The following is a 14,479-nucleotide window of genomic DNA, read 5'->3' on the forward strand; positions in this document are numbered from 1 at the left end:
AACATGGCTGGAAAACTCACAGCAACCCAGTATGCTGATGCCTCCCTTTACTATATAGTGATATAATGTTGTTTGGGCTATACAAAAACTAATATTCCGTCAACGTACAGCTATTAGAGGATATGATTCTGAACAAGAGAACCCTGAACACTTTAACTCCTTATATCTTTTAGGTAGTCTTCTTCATCTTTTCCAGGATCTTCTTCGAACCTAACTGGAGTAGATCTGGACCACTGAATCAATGTTAATTGTTCCACATTTGATTTTAATGTAGGGCAAACATCAATAAATGAAGAAGAACGTGAGACAAATGTTTATTTTCAGTCTACAATGATAATGTATAATAATAAAATACATAGTGACTAACATATATGATGGAAATAGATATATGGAATGTAATGCAAATGTTTAAATCCTTCCAAATAATTGTAAATGTAAATATAAATGTAGGGCGTATTGGTGACCTAGATTCTAGGACCTAGAATCAAAACCGGGTTGATTTTTCCTTTCAGATTTCCATTTAAAGTCAGATGTTATTCATCCCCTCTGATGTGTCATGGAAACATAGTGATAAAGTGTAGTACTCATAATGTTTGAAGTATGAAAACATAAAAATAGCTAGAGAAGCTACTATGAAATGAGCTTCTCCAATCGGATTATAAAACTAGAAACACTAACTTTGTGCATTTTAAATAGACTATAATCTCTTTTATCTGTTTTTCATCAGTAATTGATCTGGGTGGAATTTAAGACTCTTCAGAAGCAAACTGGGTCATTTTATTCTGTTTAGCAGATAGGCCTTAGTACTTAGTGGCGTATCAACATCAAATGCATAAAACTTTTATAATTTGTGTCCCAATGCATAACAAAAGGTCATTTATACTACTACAGCCAGGTTGCTCCAGCCAGAATTGGCTAGGGAATTTAGGGACTTGTATACACTAAAGCAGAGCTTTCCAAACTGTGTGTCACATTACGTTAGTTTGTTCCCTGCAGTGTGTAGCTGTGTCACATGAACATAACAAGACACGTATGGTGTTACCATAAAGCCACAGGTTGCTTGAAGGCACATATATCCACATATGCTAAAAACGTATTATTCCCCACATACTCGCTTTTTCATCCAAGTAAAGAAGTGGCAACTTTTCTTACACACATCTACACACCCAAACAGTCACAAAAATCACATCTCCAAGACCGGAGATCAATACCAGGCCTTTAATGATAATTAAAGTCCTTTTCTCATCTCCCTCCTCACCCATCAGGTCCTTCAGGCAAAACCTTGGCAACAGTCTTATTAAAGCTAATTGAGTCAGTCAGACTCGTAATACCACAAGAAGAACTGGCTTTCATTAATTAGCCAGATGTCTCGATGTTGGAGGAAGTACATTGGCAATTTAACAAGCCTACTTTTACACAATGTTGTAAAGAGCAAATACAACTTCTGAGGATAGATCTTTCAAAGCACTGTGAAAATAATAAACATAAAATATACATGTTGAGTTGCTACTTCACCACAGCAATATAAATCCAGGGCTTAGTTTCCGGTAAACATTTAAAATGATATTGAAGGCTCATTAAGTATCCATAAAGAGAATAAAACATTAATTCACAGCACTGAGTATGTACACAACATAAACACAGGCAATGTTATCTACAGAGCTCAGAAAATTTGCCTTTTAAATGGATTGCTCTTAAACTTATTTGGTAGTCCAGGAATGATAATTCCAAGAAGGTAAATTTTCAAAGATCCATTTGTGTCAGAATTAGTGTATCAGTGTTATAAGAATAAAAGCGGAGCACAACCTCTCTCCTTTCCCATTCCTTTTTGTTTTAGAAGGTAATCTTGATTAATCATACCTTGTAATATTTCACAGATTAAAACAGGGCCATTTGTGGCCATGCATCATTGGTCAAGACACAGATATTAATAGGAAAAAAACACACAAGCTAGGAAATAATCTAGAAGTCGGCTTTTGTTTAGTATGAATGCTGAAGGTGCATCCACACAATTGTCCATGGTTACCAAAGGTGTTTCAAAATGCGCCAGCAATGAAGAGGTTCCACAAATCTTTTCCCACCCCTTGTGGTTTTGATGGCCACAGTTTTCAAAGGATGACTCACCATCTGTTGAATTTAATAACTGGAGAACTGTACGCAACATTGGCATATTACTGTAACTTCACAGCCTCTCTTTTCCAGTCAATGTTACTTCAATTATATGAACTGTATCACATTAAAACAATGCAGATTCAAAGATGCTCCAAAAAAAAAAAGCTATGACCTTTTTGGGATGATTCTAATACAATTCAACAATTGCTACTCCATCTCAAATGAATGCTGCAGGTGCATCCACACCACGCAACTGTAGTACTTTAATATCACTTTAAGTGCCATGGCTCTGTCCTATGAAACCGTCAGTCGTTTGGTGAGGGCTTAGACTCCTCTATCAGAAAGCTATAGTCCTACAGTTCCCCAGGAGCAAAGAACATAATTTTTTTGTACTGCACCAAACTACAGATCTCATGTTTCTACGCTGTGGACATTCACTGCTGGACTTCATTCATTCCAGCCTGTGTCTGTTGCTGTCATCAAACTCAGCATGGAAAAGCAGGACAAGAAAATCAGGAACCAAAGCATTTGAAATGGAAATGGAGTAAATAGCTCAAGCAGCACTGCTGTAAAAAATGCCATCCTTTTAATAACGAAAGCACTAGAACTTCCCAGATTTGGGAAATACATATTTAATTTAAAAATGAGAATGGTTACATTAAAATAAACTCTACAGAATTGTCATTAGTAAAGTAGATCAGGCAAACAGTTTATTTTCAAGCTTAAATTTCCTCACATGCATTTTTATAAGGCCAATTATAGTTTCATTACCAAACATTTCTGCAAGTTGCAATGGTGTTAATCCTCCCATTGGACTTTGTACATCAGCAGTGGCATTCAGCAATAAATAGCAAATTCCCAGATGCCCTGAACGGATATGAAACAAAGAAAGTGAGAGAGGGACAGATTGATTAACTTTTAAAATATAATGTATTTTATGAAGTAATAGGGTTTCCCAACACATTTTTTGTCCATCTAACATAGAGGGCCTAAGGATTCCCAAACGGAATATTAAGATATTTACCCAAACTGTTGGGGAGTCCAGAAGAACCTCAAATACATCTGAAATTGTTACACTACATCCGAGGTCCTAATGCAATTATAGTTGTGTGCTATAGAATATTCTGCCAAATGGTTAATTATCCCTGACCCCTTATTCCATTTATTTCTGGAAAAACCTCTATCTCCACATTCTTAAAGTTCCCATTAGTCTTATCAAATAAAAATACCTGGATACTGATATGCATAGGTCCCCCATCAGGAAAAAGCCAGAGTATAATTGAATAAATAAATAAGGTCTCCTTGAAATGACAAACAGGAGCTAGAGGGAATAGTTTTCATCCAGTATAATAAAAAATACTTGATTTCCCAAGTCAAAGTACTGCCCTTGCAGTCAGAAGTGTGTCCCCTCAAAAAGACATCGATTGTATCCCATTGAAAAGCTCTATCAACTTGTCTAATCTAGCCTTTAAAAAAGACGATGGTGCAATCTATGCACTCCTTTGTTACTGCAAAACTAAAGTGCTGGCCTAATATTTAATCTGTTAAAATATTTATATTCCAGCATTCTGCCTAACAACCAACCTCCAATAAGGGAGATTAAATGTACAACAACATAGGAAGTTCTTTTTGAAAGGAAGTGATGACTTAAAAAGCTCTGAAGAAGTAAAGATGAAACATGTCCATGACCTTGGGCCTCAGATAAATAAAAACGTATTGGCAAGTAATACTAAATGAAATAAAATGGCCCAAAATATTACCATAAACAATAGCAAAATGTAGAGGTGTTGCTCCATCACACTGTGGATTTTGGACATTCACATTTATACCAGGGTAATGCAAAAGCAAAGAGACGAGATGCATTTTCCCAGTGTTTACAGCGGCATGAAGAGGTGTGTTTCCATTTTCTGATGCTTGGTTTACATCAGGTATAGGAAATGCCTAGAGGAAGAGAAGGAAGAGAAAGGGACAAAGCAAGAAATACATACAATGTTGTTCCTTAACCCGCTCCTAAACCCCTCCTTGGGTTCCCTCCAGAAGCTCATTTCGTTCCCATTATTCTTTGGTGATTATATAATACAATAAAAGTACCCTAAAGGGCTCACAAGTCAGTGCCACTGTGTCCTATGGGATTTACATGCAGGTAAATGTGTATGCAGCATTAATACATTTAATTCCTCCTAATATTAGCAGAGATCGAAAAGGGTAAATAGAACAAAATCTACACTACTGACCATTTCCAGGAAATAATCCAAAATCTTAGACTGATCATATATAGTGGCTAAAAATAAAAGGTTTCTGTTTTTTTCATCCACAACACCAAGATCCAGCTTTTGGCTTCTAACAAGATAATCCAAGACATCCGGGTATCCCAGCTGAACTGCCTGGAGAGCTCTGAGGAGAAACAAAGCAAATATGCCAACAGTTAACCCTGGATGGAACAGAATGCCAAAAAAGCAAAAGACTTTGCATAATTTACTTTTCTAAAGAGATTGATTGGCAATGGCCATTTACATTTCTAAGATCTTTACTCAGAAGCAAAGAATACCAAGGACAGTGAGACCGAAACCCTCGGTCAGAGGAAGAGCTAATCTAACTAAAAGAATCAGATTGAGATAACCTGTTGCGATTGGTCATATTCATAGTATCATGTCTTTCTAAGGCTTCAAGGTACCAAATATCAGTTTAGAAGAGGCATTCTTCTTTGTCCCACATAATAGACAAAAGACCCCTTAAAGGCACTAGATCATGTCTGTTCTTAGACATACACACAAAAATAAATGTGCATCTTCTAAAAAGAAAACCAGTATCCAAATAATAATTTTTATTCACCAATTAATCCGTTCTTTAACTGATCAAGTCAGATTTCTTGGTGCTGGCAACAGTTTCTTCCATTTTGCATCTGAGAATCAGACAAAACATCCTTGGCTGCAATGCAGCACCTCAGATACAGTTCCCTAATAGACTTGTCCATGAACAGAGGGATCTTTCTGAACATGTAGAGTATTTTTGGTTACAAGAAACAGCAAGAAGCCCCCATCCAGTCAGCTCTGGAGTGTTCCCCAGACACCTGGCTCAGCCTCCTTTCTTTAAGAGTAGATCGTCTTTTCCCTGGTGTGATATGATGCAAGCTTATGGCAAGACTGAGCAACATCTGGGGGTGGTAAATAAGTTTGTGTATACACACAGTATGCCAGTTGCAGAATGCTAAGGCAGCTCTGTTTTCCAAAGAAAAATGTCCTGAGAGGGCACACACTGGCCAAACCATTAAAAGAATGCCCACTGCTAAATATGCTAAAATTTAATGAGATCTGTAGGCGGACTCAAATACTAAAACACTGGTATTTGGGCAAGCTACATCAGACTAAATAGCCTCTTTGTCAGATTAATGGAATATTCAAACAAATACTAATTTGGTCTTTCATAAGTTCAACCCTCAGAGATCCCAGTAAGCACAACAAATGAATAGTGAGACTGAGTTGGAAGTCCCAAACATTGAAAATCTGTGATATCGACTATAAACCAGTAGCTAGGCAGAACAAGAGTAATTTTTCAACTTGCTACATAGTTCTGAAACAATGGCTCCCCTCCCAATATTATTGGACTGCAACATGCATCAGCCTTAGTAGTATCAATGTTGAGCCAGCATTTAACTATTGCTGGAAAGCCACATTTTCTACCCTGATGCAGCTCTTACATGGCCATGCTCTCTTTGACCTCATTGACCTTGTGCCATAGATCTTGCAAGCCCTAGTCACTCTCACTATCTGAATGTCCAATGTTACATGAAAGCAGAAGGAAAAATCAGAACAAAATAGATTCTTGTGTCCAGTTACACAAGATAAGATCAAAGAATGACAAAGGTGAGAAGCAAGATAGAAAAAGGCAAGATTGTTTAGTGTTCATCAAGATTTTATTTTTTCTTCTTTTCAATAGTTTATTTTAAAAAATAACAGTAGCACAAGCAAATATGTAGTTTCTACAGCTCATACATCATGCTGACCATTCTAATAGTAAGAGAAAGGTTTTGGATTAAGATATATTTTAGGTGACATTGGAATGTTGGGAAACTGAAAGACATTTCTTTTAAAAACCCAATATTGAAATAGACTTCAAACTTTTGGCCTCTATCTCCCTCCTGTGGTGCAAGTAGGCAATTCCCAGACCGGTTTCAAAAAACTAGTAGTTCTGTAGATTCCGAATTTGTTCCCATTTGCTACTGCTTGACTGAATTGAAAAATGCAACTGTTAATATAGTTTCCCATGACGTATAAATGTTGACCACATTTGCACAGCAAAACAAGTCATGGTGTGGTTTGCTAACAATTGACATGTTATGAAATACAAATCTTTCTCTGCTAACAAAACATTTTTCTAGCACTCACAAACCACAATCTGAATCCATAGTTAACGGTGAGCTTACAAAGGATGGCTTATGATCCAACCCACAACTGTGGCTTTTTTCTTTTTCTACTCAAGTCAGAAACATAGGCAGGCAAAAGAGACAGGAGATGAACAAATAGAATCATATAGTGTTTGCCTGTCTGTCGTGCAATTTGGGATATAAAAACACAAACCATGGATTATCAAGACATGCAAATGTTGAAATGAAAGAGCCATGTTCACCCAGAGCTAGATGGAGACAATTAGCAAAACATAACAAATGACCAGATTTATGGAGCAAGAGGTGAATGGTAGATTACTGTATTAAAGAAATGTTTTCACTGCTGAAGGGGTTGTATGTCGTGTGTTAGGATCAAGGCAATTATGATCTTTTTAAAAAATCAGTGTAGACAAGATCTCAGTTACGTATGGCAAAGTAGCTTCAGTCTCATGCAATCTTATAGTGATTTAGCTATGCTGATCCCAGAAGCATCAACAACTATTAAGGATATGTAAAAATCTCAGTTTTTCTACTGCCTGGAGTATATATTTTTTATAGAAGAGAAAACCTAACAAATGAAACTAGCAATGAAAATAAAAACATTGATAGTGTATTGTGACCTTTAGTGTTACATACAAAATTGAGTACAGGCACATATTTAGTTCAAGGTTATTTGAAAGTATTAATTTGCAGATAATGTCCACAATCCAACAAAAGTCACTCCCTTGTGCAAGTTCTGTAGAAAAGAATTGATTTTAATGCATGTCCCCAGTGATTTCATAAAGCAGTGTAACATTTGTATCAGTTCTATAATAAGGAAATAAGGAAAACACACTACTTAAGGAATTCCTTTTCTAAAGTATGCTTACCTTTCTTTAACCACTTCATTGGATTGCTTTCTATTGGCAGAAACAGAACTCTTGTCAGGTTGTTCAGAAGACTGCTGGGTATGGACCAATGTCTTATAGAACTGAATTTTAAAAAGCACGACATTTAGTGAGCAATCTTATATCTTAATTCCAATTCTGTCAATACTTTGGAAACATACACTTAAAAAAAATAAAACCACTGAATGCTTTTGCATCATTTTATATAAAGAAATCCCCTTTATCTTAAAATTATATGCAGGCTTGCTAAGGAACCATTTTGTTGTATTTTGATAGAATCTTAGCTTGACAGTGTAATAAAATTGATTTTATGAAATACACACAGATGTTCCAAAAGTAGAAGGTGCCAGCTTTACAAGTACGTTATAATCTAATCCATAACTTAATTAAATTGAACCATCTGAAGTTTTGTTGACAATATATAACTCTTTTAACATAGCAGGATTTGAAGGTGAGCATTCAAAGAACCTGGAGACCTGGTTGAGATTCAACCATATACTTTGTCTCCCAACTGGTTTCTAGTTATTTCAGCATCAGCCATTGATGTGAAAAGGTTTTGAGAAGAGTGAATAAGTACAGTTTATAAACAGTAAACAAGGAAACTGGCTTACTACCATTATAGCCAAACAAACTGTTAAAACAACTTGCACAAGATGAGGTTGAATACAGCACTTCCCTTAAATTCTTCAGTTTAAAAGTGATGTTAAGTCATACTGTCACAAATTTCAGCAAATCCATTCCATTCAGCTCTACTGGAATATTTCAAGTGTTTAATCATCAAATTCAAGTCAAGGATACAGTTTGCATTAAAATACAAGTACATCAAATCCATTCATCAAGACACTTTTGAAAGAAATGCTATAAAGTTACATATGTATATACACACAGATTTTAAGCAAAGCCAAGAGAGTCATTGCAAGCATACCCAGCAGTCTTCGAATCCATTTTAATATGAAGACAGGTGTGCTGTGTAGCACTGCTTTTCAAGAAAAAGAAACTCAAAGTCCCCTGGCTTGCAGAACAAACTGTGTCATTCACTGGATTCCAGTCCTAATAATTCATTGCACAGATCTTTAAAAGCTGTTGCAGCTCAAATTCTATTTTTCACAGCAAAACACTAAAGACCAAGAGCCACCTCCTTTTCCCCAAATGCTTGAAGACAGGGCTTTGGAATACATGATGTTGTAGTTTCTAATTTCACTATGTTCTAACTGGACAGGCCCACTTCTGAGGAATTATGGGAACAGCAGATCACCAACATCTGCAGTTCCACAGATCCCCCAGTCCTGATTCAAGAGGTAAATATTCCCATTGGCTCCTGCAGTCTAGGTCTCCATCTTCAGAGGTTTTGTCAAATACAATTTAATACAACAAGCACACAGGTTTTTTTCAAGCAGAGATGCCATTCAGGGAGAGATGAGGTGCTTCAACTGACATCCAATACTGTAAAATACATGTGATTATTCTTTAGAAGCACTTATGCCACACTTATGAAGAGGCACACAAGAACAGCAGACACTGAAAGCTGACACTTTAGAATATAAAATAAACAGCCACCCTGGAATCTTAACTCCAGACCCCTACTGAAACTGACAAAGGTGCCTCTTCTTAAGCAATACCTAAATGCATCATGATGATGTATCTGTTTGTGAATATCAAATGACTTAACACCAAGTAATAGTTATAAAGCCAGTTATGTTTTGCAGAAAACAGGATTATGTGATCATGCCTTCAGCATATTACAAGAAGTTTCTTGAATATTCTTCAAAAAGAAATTAATTAGTGAAGACAGTTAACAGCATTGTCAGGATCTACACAATAAGCAGAGAAGAGATTTCCAGATAATTTTACTATCACAGCTCTATTAAGGAATAGTGCTTGGGAAGGCTATTTTTAGCCCCCAGAATTTCCAAACCATCAGAATGTGCAGTTGTTACCACTAAAAAATCTCACAGTGTAAACAAAGGCAGCTACATTTAGAAATGACCCTTCAACAACAGCCAAAATCAGAGATACACGTCATGTTTATAAGTCCCTAAATTACTTCAGGAATGGTAGTATATGCTCACAGTAACATGCACAACAGGGTTGCACAGAACAGAAAGCAGGAATTTGGTGTTTTTTTTTTACCATGTGTAAATATGATGAAAAATTGATATGTACTACCATCACATGCATGAAACAGATCACAGTACTGCAGCATTCAAATACATCCCTGTAATATGATGTATATTCTATGTTAATTCACAAGTGATTCTACAGAGAGGGCAATCTATGGCCCCACAGACATTTCAGATTTACCCATCCAGCCAAGCTATTGGGAAAAAAGTATGGAGGCTACTGCTGAAACCCCATTGAGGGCCATAAGCTCCCACCTAATGATAGCAGGATGGGGTCCTAAAGACTGTTTTCCAGTCTCCAGTCATTTTGTAACCCCAATGTTATCCAAAAGGCTTGAAAAGCAACCAAAATATTTCCATAATATCTAACAGCTAAAAAGTATTCTGACATTTCACTGTAATGCTAACTTGGTAATGCTATTCAATCTCAATTGTCTAGGTTCTTAATAAAAACACATTACCAAATAAAAATAATTAAAGTACTTCATCTTGGCACCTGGTGGATTTTAAAACAACCTTGCAGGGAATACATAAAATAATCATAATTAGCATTTCTGAACTACTGTGTTTTTACCTTCACTATTGCTTGCCAAAGACTGGCGAGTGCAAATGCTCGTATAGCTAGCAACCACTGAGTTATTTGAGGGTTCTTGATTGTGTACTGTATGTTTGAAAGCATTTCCTTATATTCAGATGCATCTACTGAAGACATGAGGTTTAAGTAGTCAAGAAAAACTAATGCATTCTGGTTGTTCAGAAGTCCCATGTGATATTCACTGAGTGAAGCAGCAAGAATAGAGTTCAACTCTGAAGGCTGGATTTCATTGGAGTCTGGTCCCTCAAGAAACGCAAGGCGAACTTCATCCTCGATAACTCCCATTTCCAATTCCAACAGTTGTTGTTTTTGATTTAACTGGAGCTCAGACAGCCAGAAATGTGCAAAGTGAACAAAGTTGTCTCCAGAACAACTCCATTCCCCCATCTCACTAATGAGGTTTTGGGCTGTATCCAGCCAGCCCGCCACTGCAGTACTATCAAAATTATTAAAGTGCTTCTCAAATAGATCTTTTTCTGGGGAAAAAAGCACACCAAGTGATTCCTTGGAGAAAGCAACTCCACTTGCCCCTCCACTCTGATGGGGTGATGCTTTTTTGCCAATATGAGGCAGCGGGACAGCTTTAAAAAGAGAACAGTTCCTGATCTTGAGAGAGAAGAACTCCTTTTGCAAATGATTATTATCCACTTGAGAGCTTTTCACTAATGAACAGATATTTGGAAGATGAAGGATCTCATTCTGTTGATTCAGGGCATTTTTATGTAGCTGCTGATGTCCTAAATCATCTTCCTGTTCCATATTAAAACAGATATGCATCATTCGCCTGTCCTCCAAGCTCTGCATTGTATTGAACCACAGTATATGGTAGAAAGCCTTTTAGTTGCAGCATGAATTATGAGTTAATGAATCTCAATATGAACCTGAAAAAGAGCATAAAATAAATTAATATATTAATATACACATTATTACCAGGTCCATAAAATGGGATCTCCATAATTGTAATCTACTAGGAGCATATCTGTTTTAGATAGAAAGTGATCCTTTTTATTATAAATCGGTTTGTTGGGCTAATTAAACACACACACATAAATCTATAGCCACAATAGCCACCATTTCACAAAGATTTGTGTTATACACCCACCCTTAAGAATATCTGCACAATACTTTCAATCTTCACAACTAAATAAATGAGATTTTGAAGCTGCGAGTGTTGAATTCATGTTGTTACTAACAATGTCCTATAATAACTCTACTGAGTAATCAACTGCCATAATCTAAGTAAAGGGGTTTAAGACTATTGTTCTGTTCTAGCATACCTTACTTTCTTTTTAGAAGTGGAGCACTACAACTTACTTTTGTCCTTTACTTAAGTGAAGGATCTTTGCCCAACAAAACTGACACCAGAATTTTTGTTACATAACAATAGCTTACTTTAGCCAATAGGATACTAGTAGGTGATCTATGATGTCATAATCTGAACTCAAATAGAATATAGGAGTACTGTACTCTCATTTTTAAAAGGAGTTTGCTGCTGGAGATGATAACGATAATATTTATTTTCCAATTTGAGGTTGATTTATAAATGAATATACAGTATATGGTACTTGTCTGAATGAAGAAAACAGGAAATCTAACTTCCCAGATAATCTGGGATAAACAGAAAATCTGTTTCACGTCAGATGTATCTGTGAGGGTGGTGGAACAGAAAAAGGGCTTCCCAAGCAGATTTCAAAGCATGGGCTATGACATTTCCATTCTTCAAATAACCTAGACTAGAGCATACAATAATTTATAGATGAAAACCAATGCAAACTATTCCTGGAATCAAACTGGCAAGCAATGAAGTTGTTGCAACAAGGGAGTTTTGTATTCCCTGTAGTAAGTCCAAGATAGTGATATGGTTGCAATTCTTTGGACAGTTGAGGTTTTTGAACCTTCTTCAAAAGCTGGTCCACATACAATTTGTTACAGTAATTCAATTTGGACGAAATCAATGTGATCAGAATTGATGTCTCGGAACAGATGCAGCTGGTGGACAATATTTAACTGTGCAAATGCACTCCTAGCCACTGCTGGAACCTGAGCTTAGGTGCACACTGAAGTATTATCCCATCCGGGACAGGCTGAATACCTATCCCAGATCTCTTTCAAGGTGACCTGGGGCACCTCTAGCCTTGACTGGATTAAGTTTCAGTTTGTTTGCTCTCGTCCAGTGCATTACTTATACAAGACACTAGTTTAGGATAAAATCTTGGTCTGTGGAAGAATGGAGAAATAGCACTGGGTGTCATCTGCAAATCGATGGCACCAAACCCTAGAACTCCAGACAAGCTCTCCCAGGGGTTTCACACAAATAGCCTAGGTAACCGAACTGAGCCCTGAGCTAACACTCAAAAGGTTGTACAGGAATTCCTCAGGACTACTTTCTGGGCTTACCTCTCAAGGAAGGAACAAAGTTAAACTCTGTCCCAACTCCCATTCCATGGACAACGGTATCAAAACCTGCCAAGATGTGTAGCATAACCAAAGGGATATACTTTATCTGTCTAGCTCCAAATGTACATCATCCACCAAGATGACCAAAGCTGTCTGTGTCATTGGCCAAAAAAACCAGATTCAGAACTCATCTCATCCAAAAGTCAGTGCTAATCAGGATAATCCAATAGTTTTGGGATAGGCAATTTGGTGCTAAATATTGGACTATTGGATTATGACCTGTCAGGATCAAAGCCTATCGCGTAGCAGTTTCAGAGGTGTTCTTTTAATTTATTGGGTAGCTTAAACTGCTGAAGGGAAAAGGATGGGGCCTAAGACTGTTAGGAATGGTGGGAGTTGAAGTCCAAAACACCTGGAGGGCCCAGGCCTGTTTTAAAGTGTACTTCCAAAGAAATATAGGTCTCTTCTCCCTCACAGACCTCAAGGCCGAACTCTAGCGAGGCTTGTCTCCCTCCTGGTATGCCTCAAGCGCGGCCCCGCCCCTTTTCCCTCACCTGCAGCCGGACGTTGAGCATCATGGAGGCCACGACGTAGAGGTAAGGGAAGTTGATGCGCAGCTTCCAGGCCAAGTCGAAGAAGATGAGCAGCGTCCGCGTGAGGCCCTTGCAGAAGACCCCGTAGGAGCGCGCGGCCACGGACTGCGAGAGCCGGGCGGACAGCGCGGAGATGAGCGCCGCCACAGCAGCCATCGACGCGCCGCCCAGGCCCCGCCCCCACAGAGACCCGGATGTCAACGGAGAGGAAACACAACAAGGGAAGGGGGCGCTCGCGGGCTGAAAACGTTGGGTCCGCAGACTCGGCGGCTGACGTCACCACGCACGGCCCGCCCCCAGCGTGCCTCTTGACCAGTCGCTGCTTTGCTTTCCTCCAATGACACCTGCCCCAGTTTGGCGCCTAAAATCTCCTCCCCTTTGCATGAATTGGCCCTTTTGTACATTAATAATAATACAGTAGAGTCTCACTTATCCAACACTCGCTTATCCAAGGTTCTGGATTATCCAACGCATTTTTCTAGTCAATGTTTTCAATATATCGTGATTTTTTGGTGCTAAATTCATAAATACAGTAATTACTACATAGCATTACTGCATATTGAACTACTTTTTCTGTCAAATTTGTTGTATAACATGATGTTTTGATGCTTAATTTGTAAAATCATAACCTAATTTGATGTTTAATAGGCTTCTCCTTAATCTCTCCTTATTATCCAACATACGTATTCGCTTATCCAACGTTCTGCCGTCCCGTTTACATTGGATAAGTGTACTGTAATAATAATAATATCAATATTAATATTACAGTATAGTGTCATAGTACAATATAGTAATATATAATGCTCATATTGTGCTATGTTAATCATATAGCATATTGTATATACATATAATTTGTAAGCTGCTCTGAGTCCTCTTCAGAGTGAGAAGGGCGAGATATAATTGTAGAAAATAAATAAATAAGAATACTAATAAGGAAGCAGCCAGGCTTTGAAGCTGCAAGGCTATTCAATGCTACTCAAGCTAGCCAATTGCAACATTCACAGGCAGTCAAGAGGTCTTTCTCCCACCCTTGACATTCCACAGATAAATAAACCCCACTTGCCTCGTTTCCAACACAACCCCTGAGGATGCCTGCCATAGGTGTGGGCAAAACGTCAGGAGAGAATGCTTCTGGAACATGGCCAGACAGCCTGGAAAACTCACAGCAACCCAATAATAATAATAATTGATTACCTGCCTCTCCTCATAGATTGAGGCAGGTTACAACATACTAATAATAATAATAATAATAATAACAATAATATATCTGCCTCTCCTGATAGCTTGAGACGGGTTATAACAAAATCGTAATAATAAAAATAATTATTTATTGCCCACCTTTCCTGATAGCTTGAAACAGGTTACAGCAAAGTAGTTAATAATAATAATAA

At 37.7% G+C, this 14,479-nt stretch overlaps 1 protein-coding gene across 3 annotated transcripts; it reads right to left on the bottom strand.

Moving 5' to 3' along the window:
- Positions 1 to 2,800: 2,800 nt before the first annotated feature.
- Positions 2,801 to 13,349, bottom strand: LOC100562111 (small integral membrane protein 10-like protein 2A). Of its 3 annotated transcripts, none has more exons than XM_016997507.2 (6): positions 11,413 to 11,471; positions 10,078 to 10,979; positions 7,366 to 7,466; positions 4,347 to 4,506; positions 3,873 to 4,053; positions 2,801 to 2,979 (listed from the first exon to the last, which is right to left on the bottom strand). In XM_016997507.2, the coding sequence occupies exons 2-6, from the start codon at positions 10,900 to 10,902 to the stop codon at positions 2,810 to 2,812; spliced, it is 1,437 nt and encodes a 478-aa protein (XP_016852996.1). In that variant the 5' UTR covers positions 10,903 to 10,979; positions 11,413 to 11,471; the 3' UTR covers positions 2,801 to 2,809. The 3 variants fall into 3 exon arrangements, with proteins under 3 accessions (XP_016852996.1, XP_062820503.1, XP_008119089.1); XM_062964433.1 differs by lacking the exon at positions 11,413 to 11,471 and adding an exon at positions 11,376 to 11,400; XM_008120882.3 differs by lacking the exons at positions 2,801 to 2,979; positions 3,873 to 4,053; positions 4,347 to 4,506; positions 7,366 to 7,466; positions 11,413 to 11,471 and adding an exon at positions 13,050 to 13,349 and having other exon boundaries at positions 10,234 to 10,979.
- Between the last annotated feature and the right edge of the window lie 1,130 nt (positions 13,350 to 14,479).

The sequence above is a fragment of the Anolis carolinensis genome, unplaced genomic scaffold (assembly GCF_035594765.1).
Source record: "Anolis carolinensis isolate JA03-04 unplaced genomic scaffold, rAnoCar3.1.pri scaffold_13, whole genome shotgun sequence".
Lineage (NCBI taxonomy): Eukaryota > Metazoa > Chordata > Lepidosauria > Squamata > Dactyloidae > Anolis > Anolis carolinensis.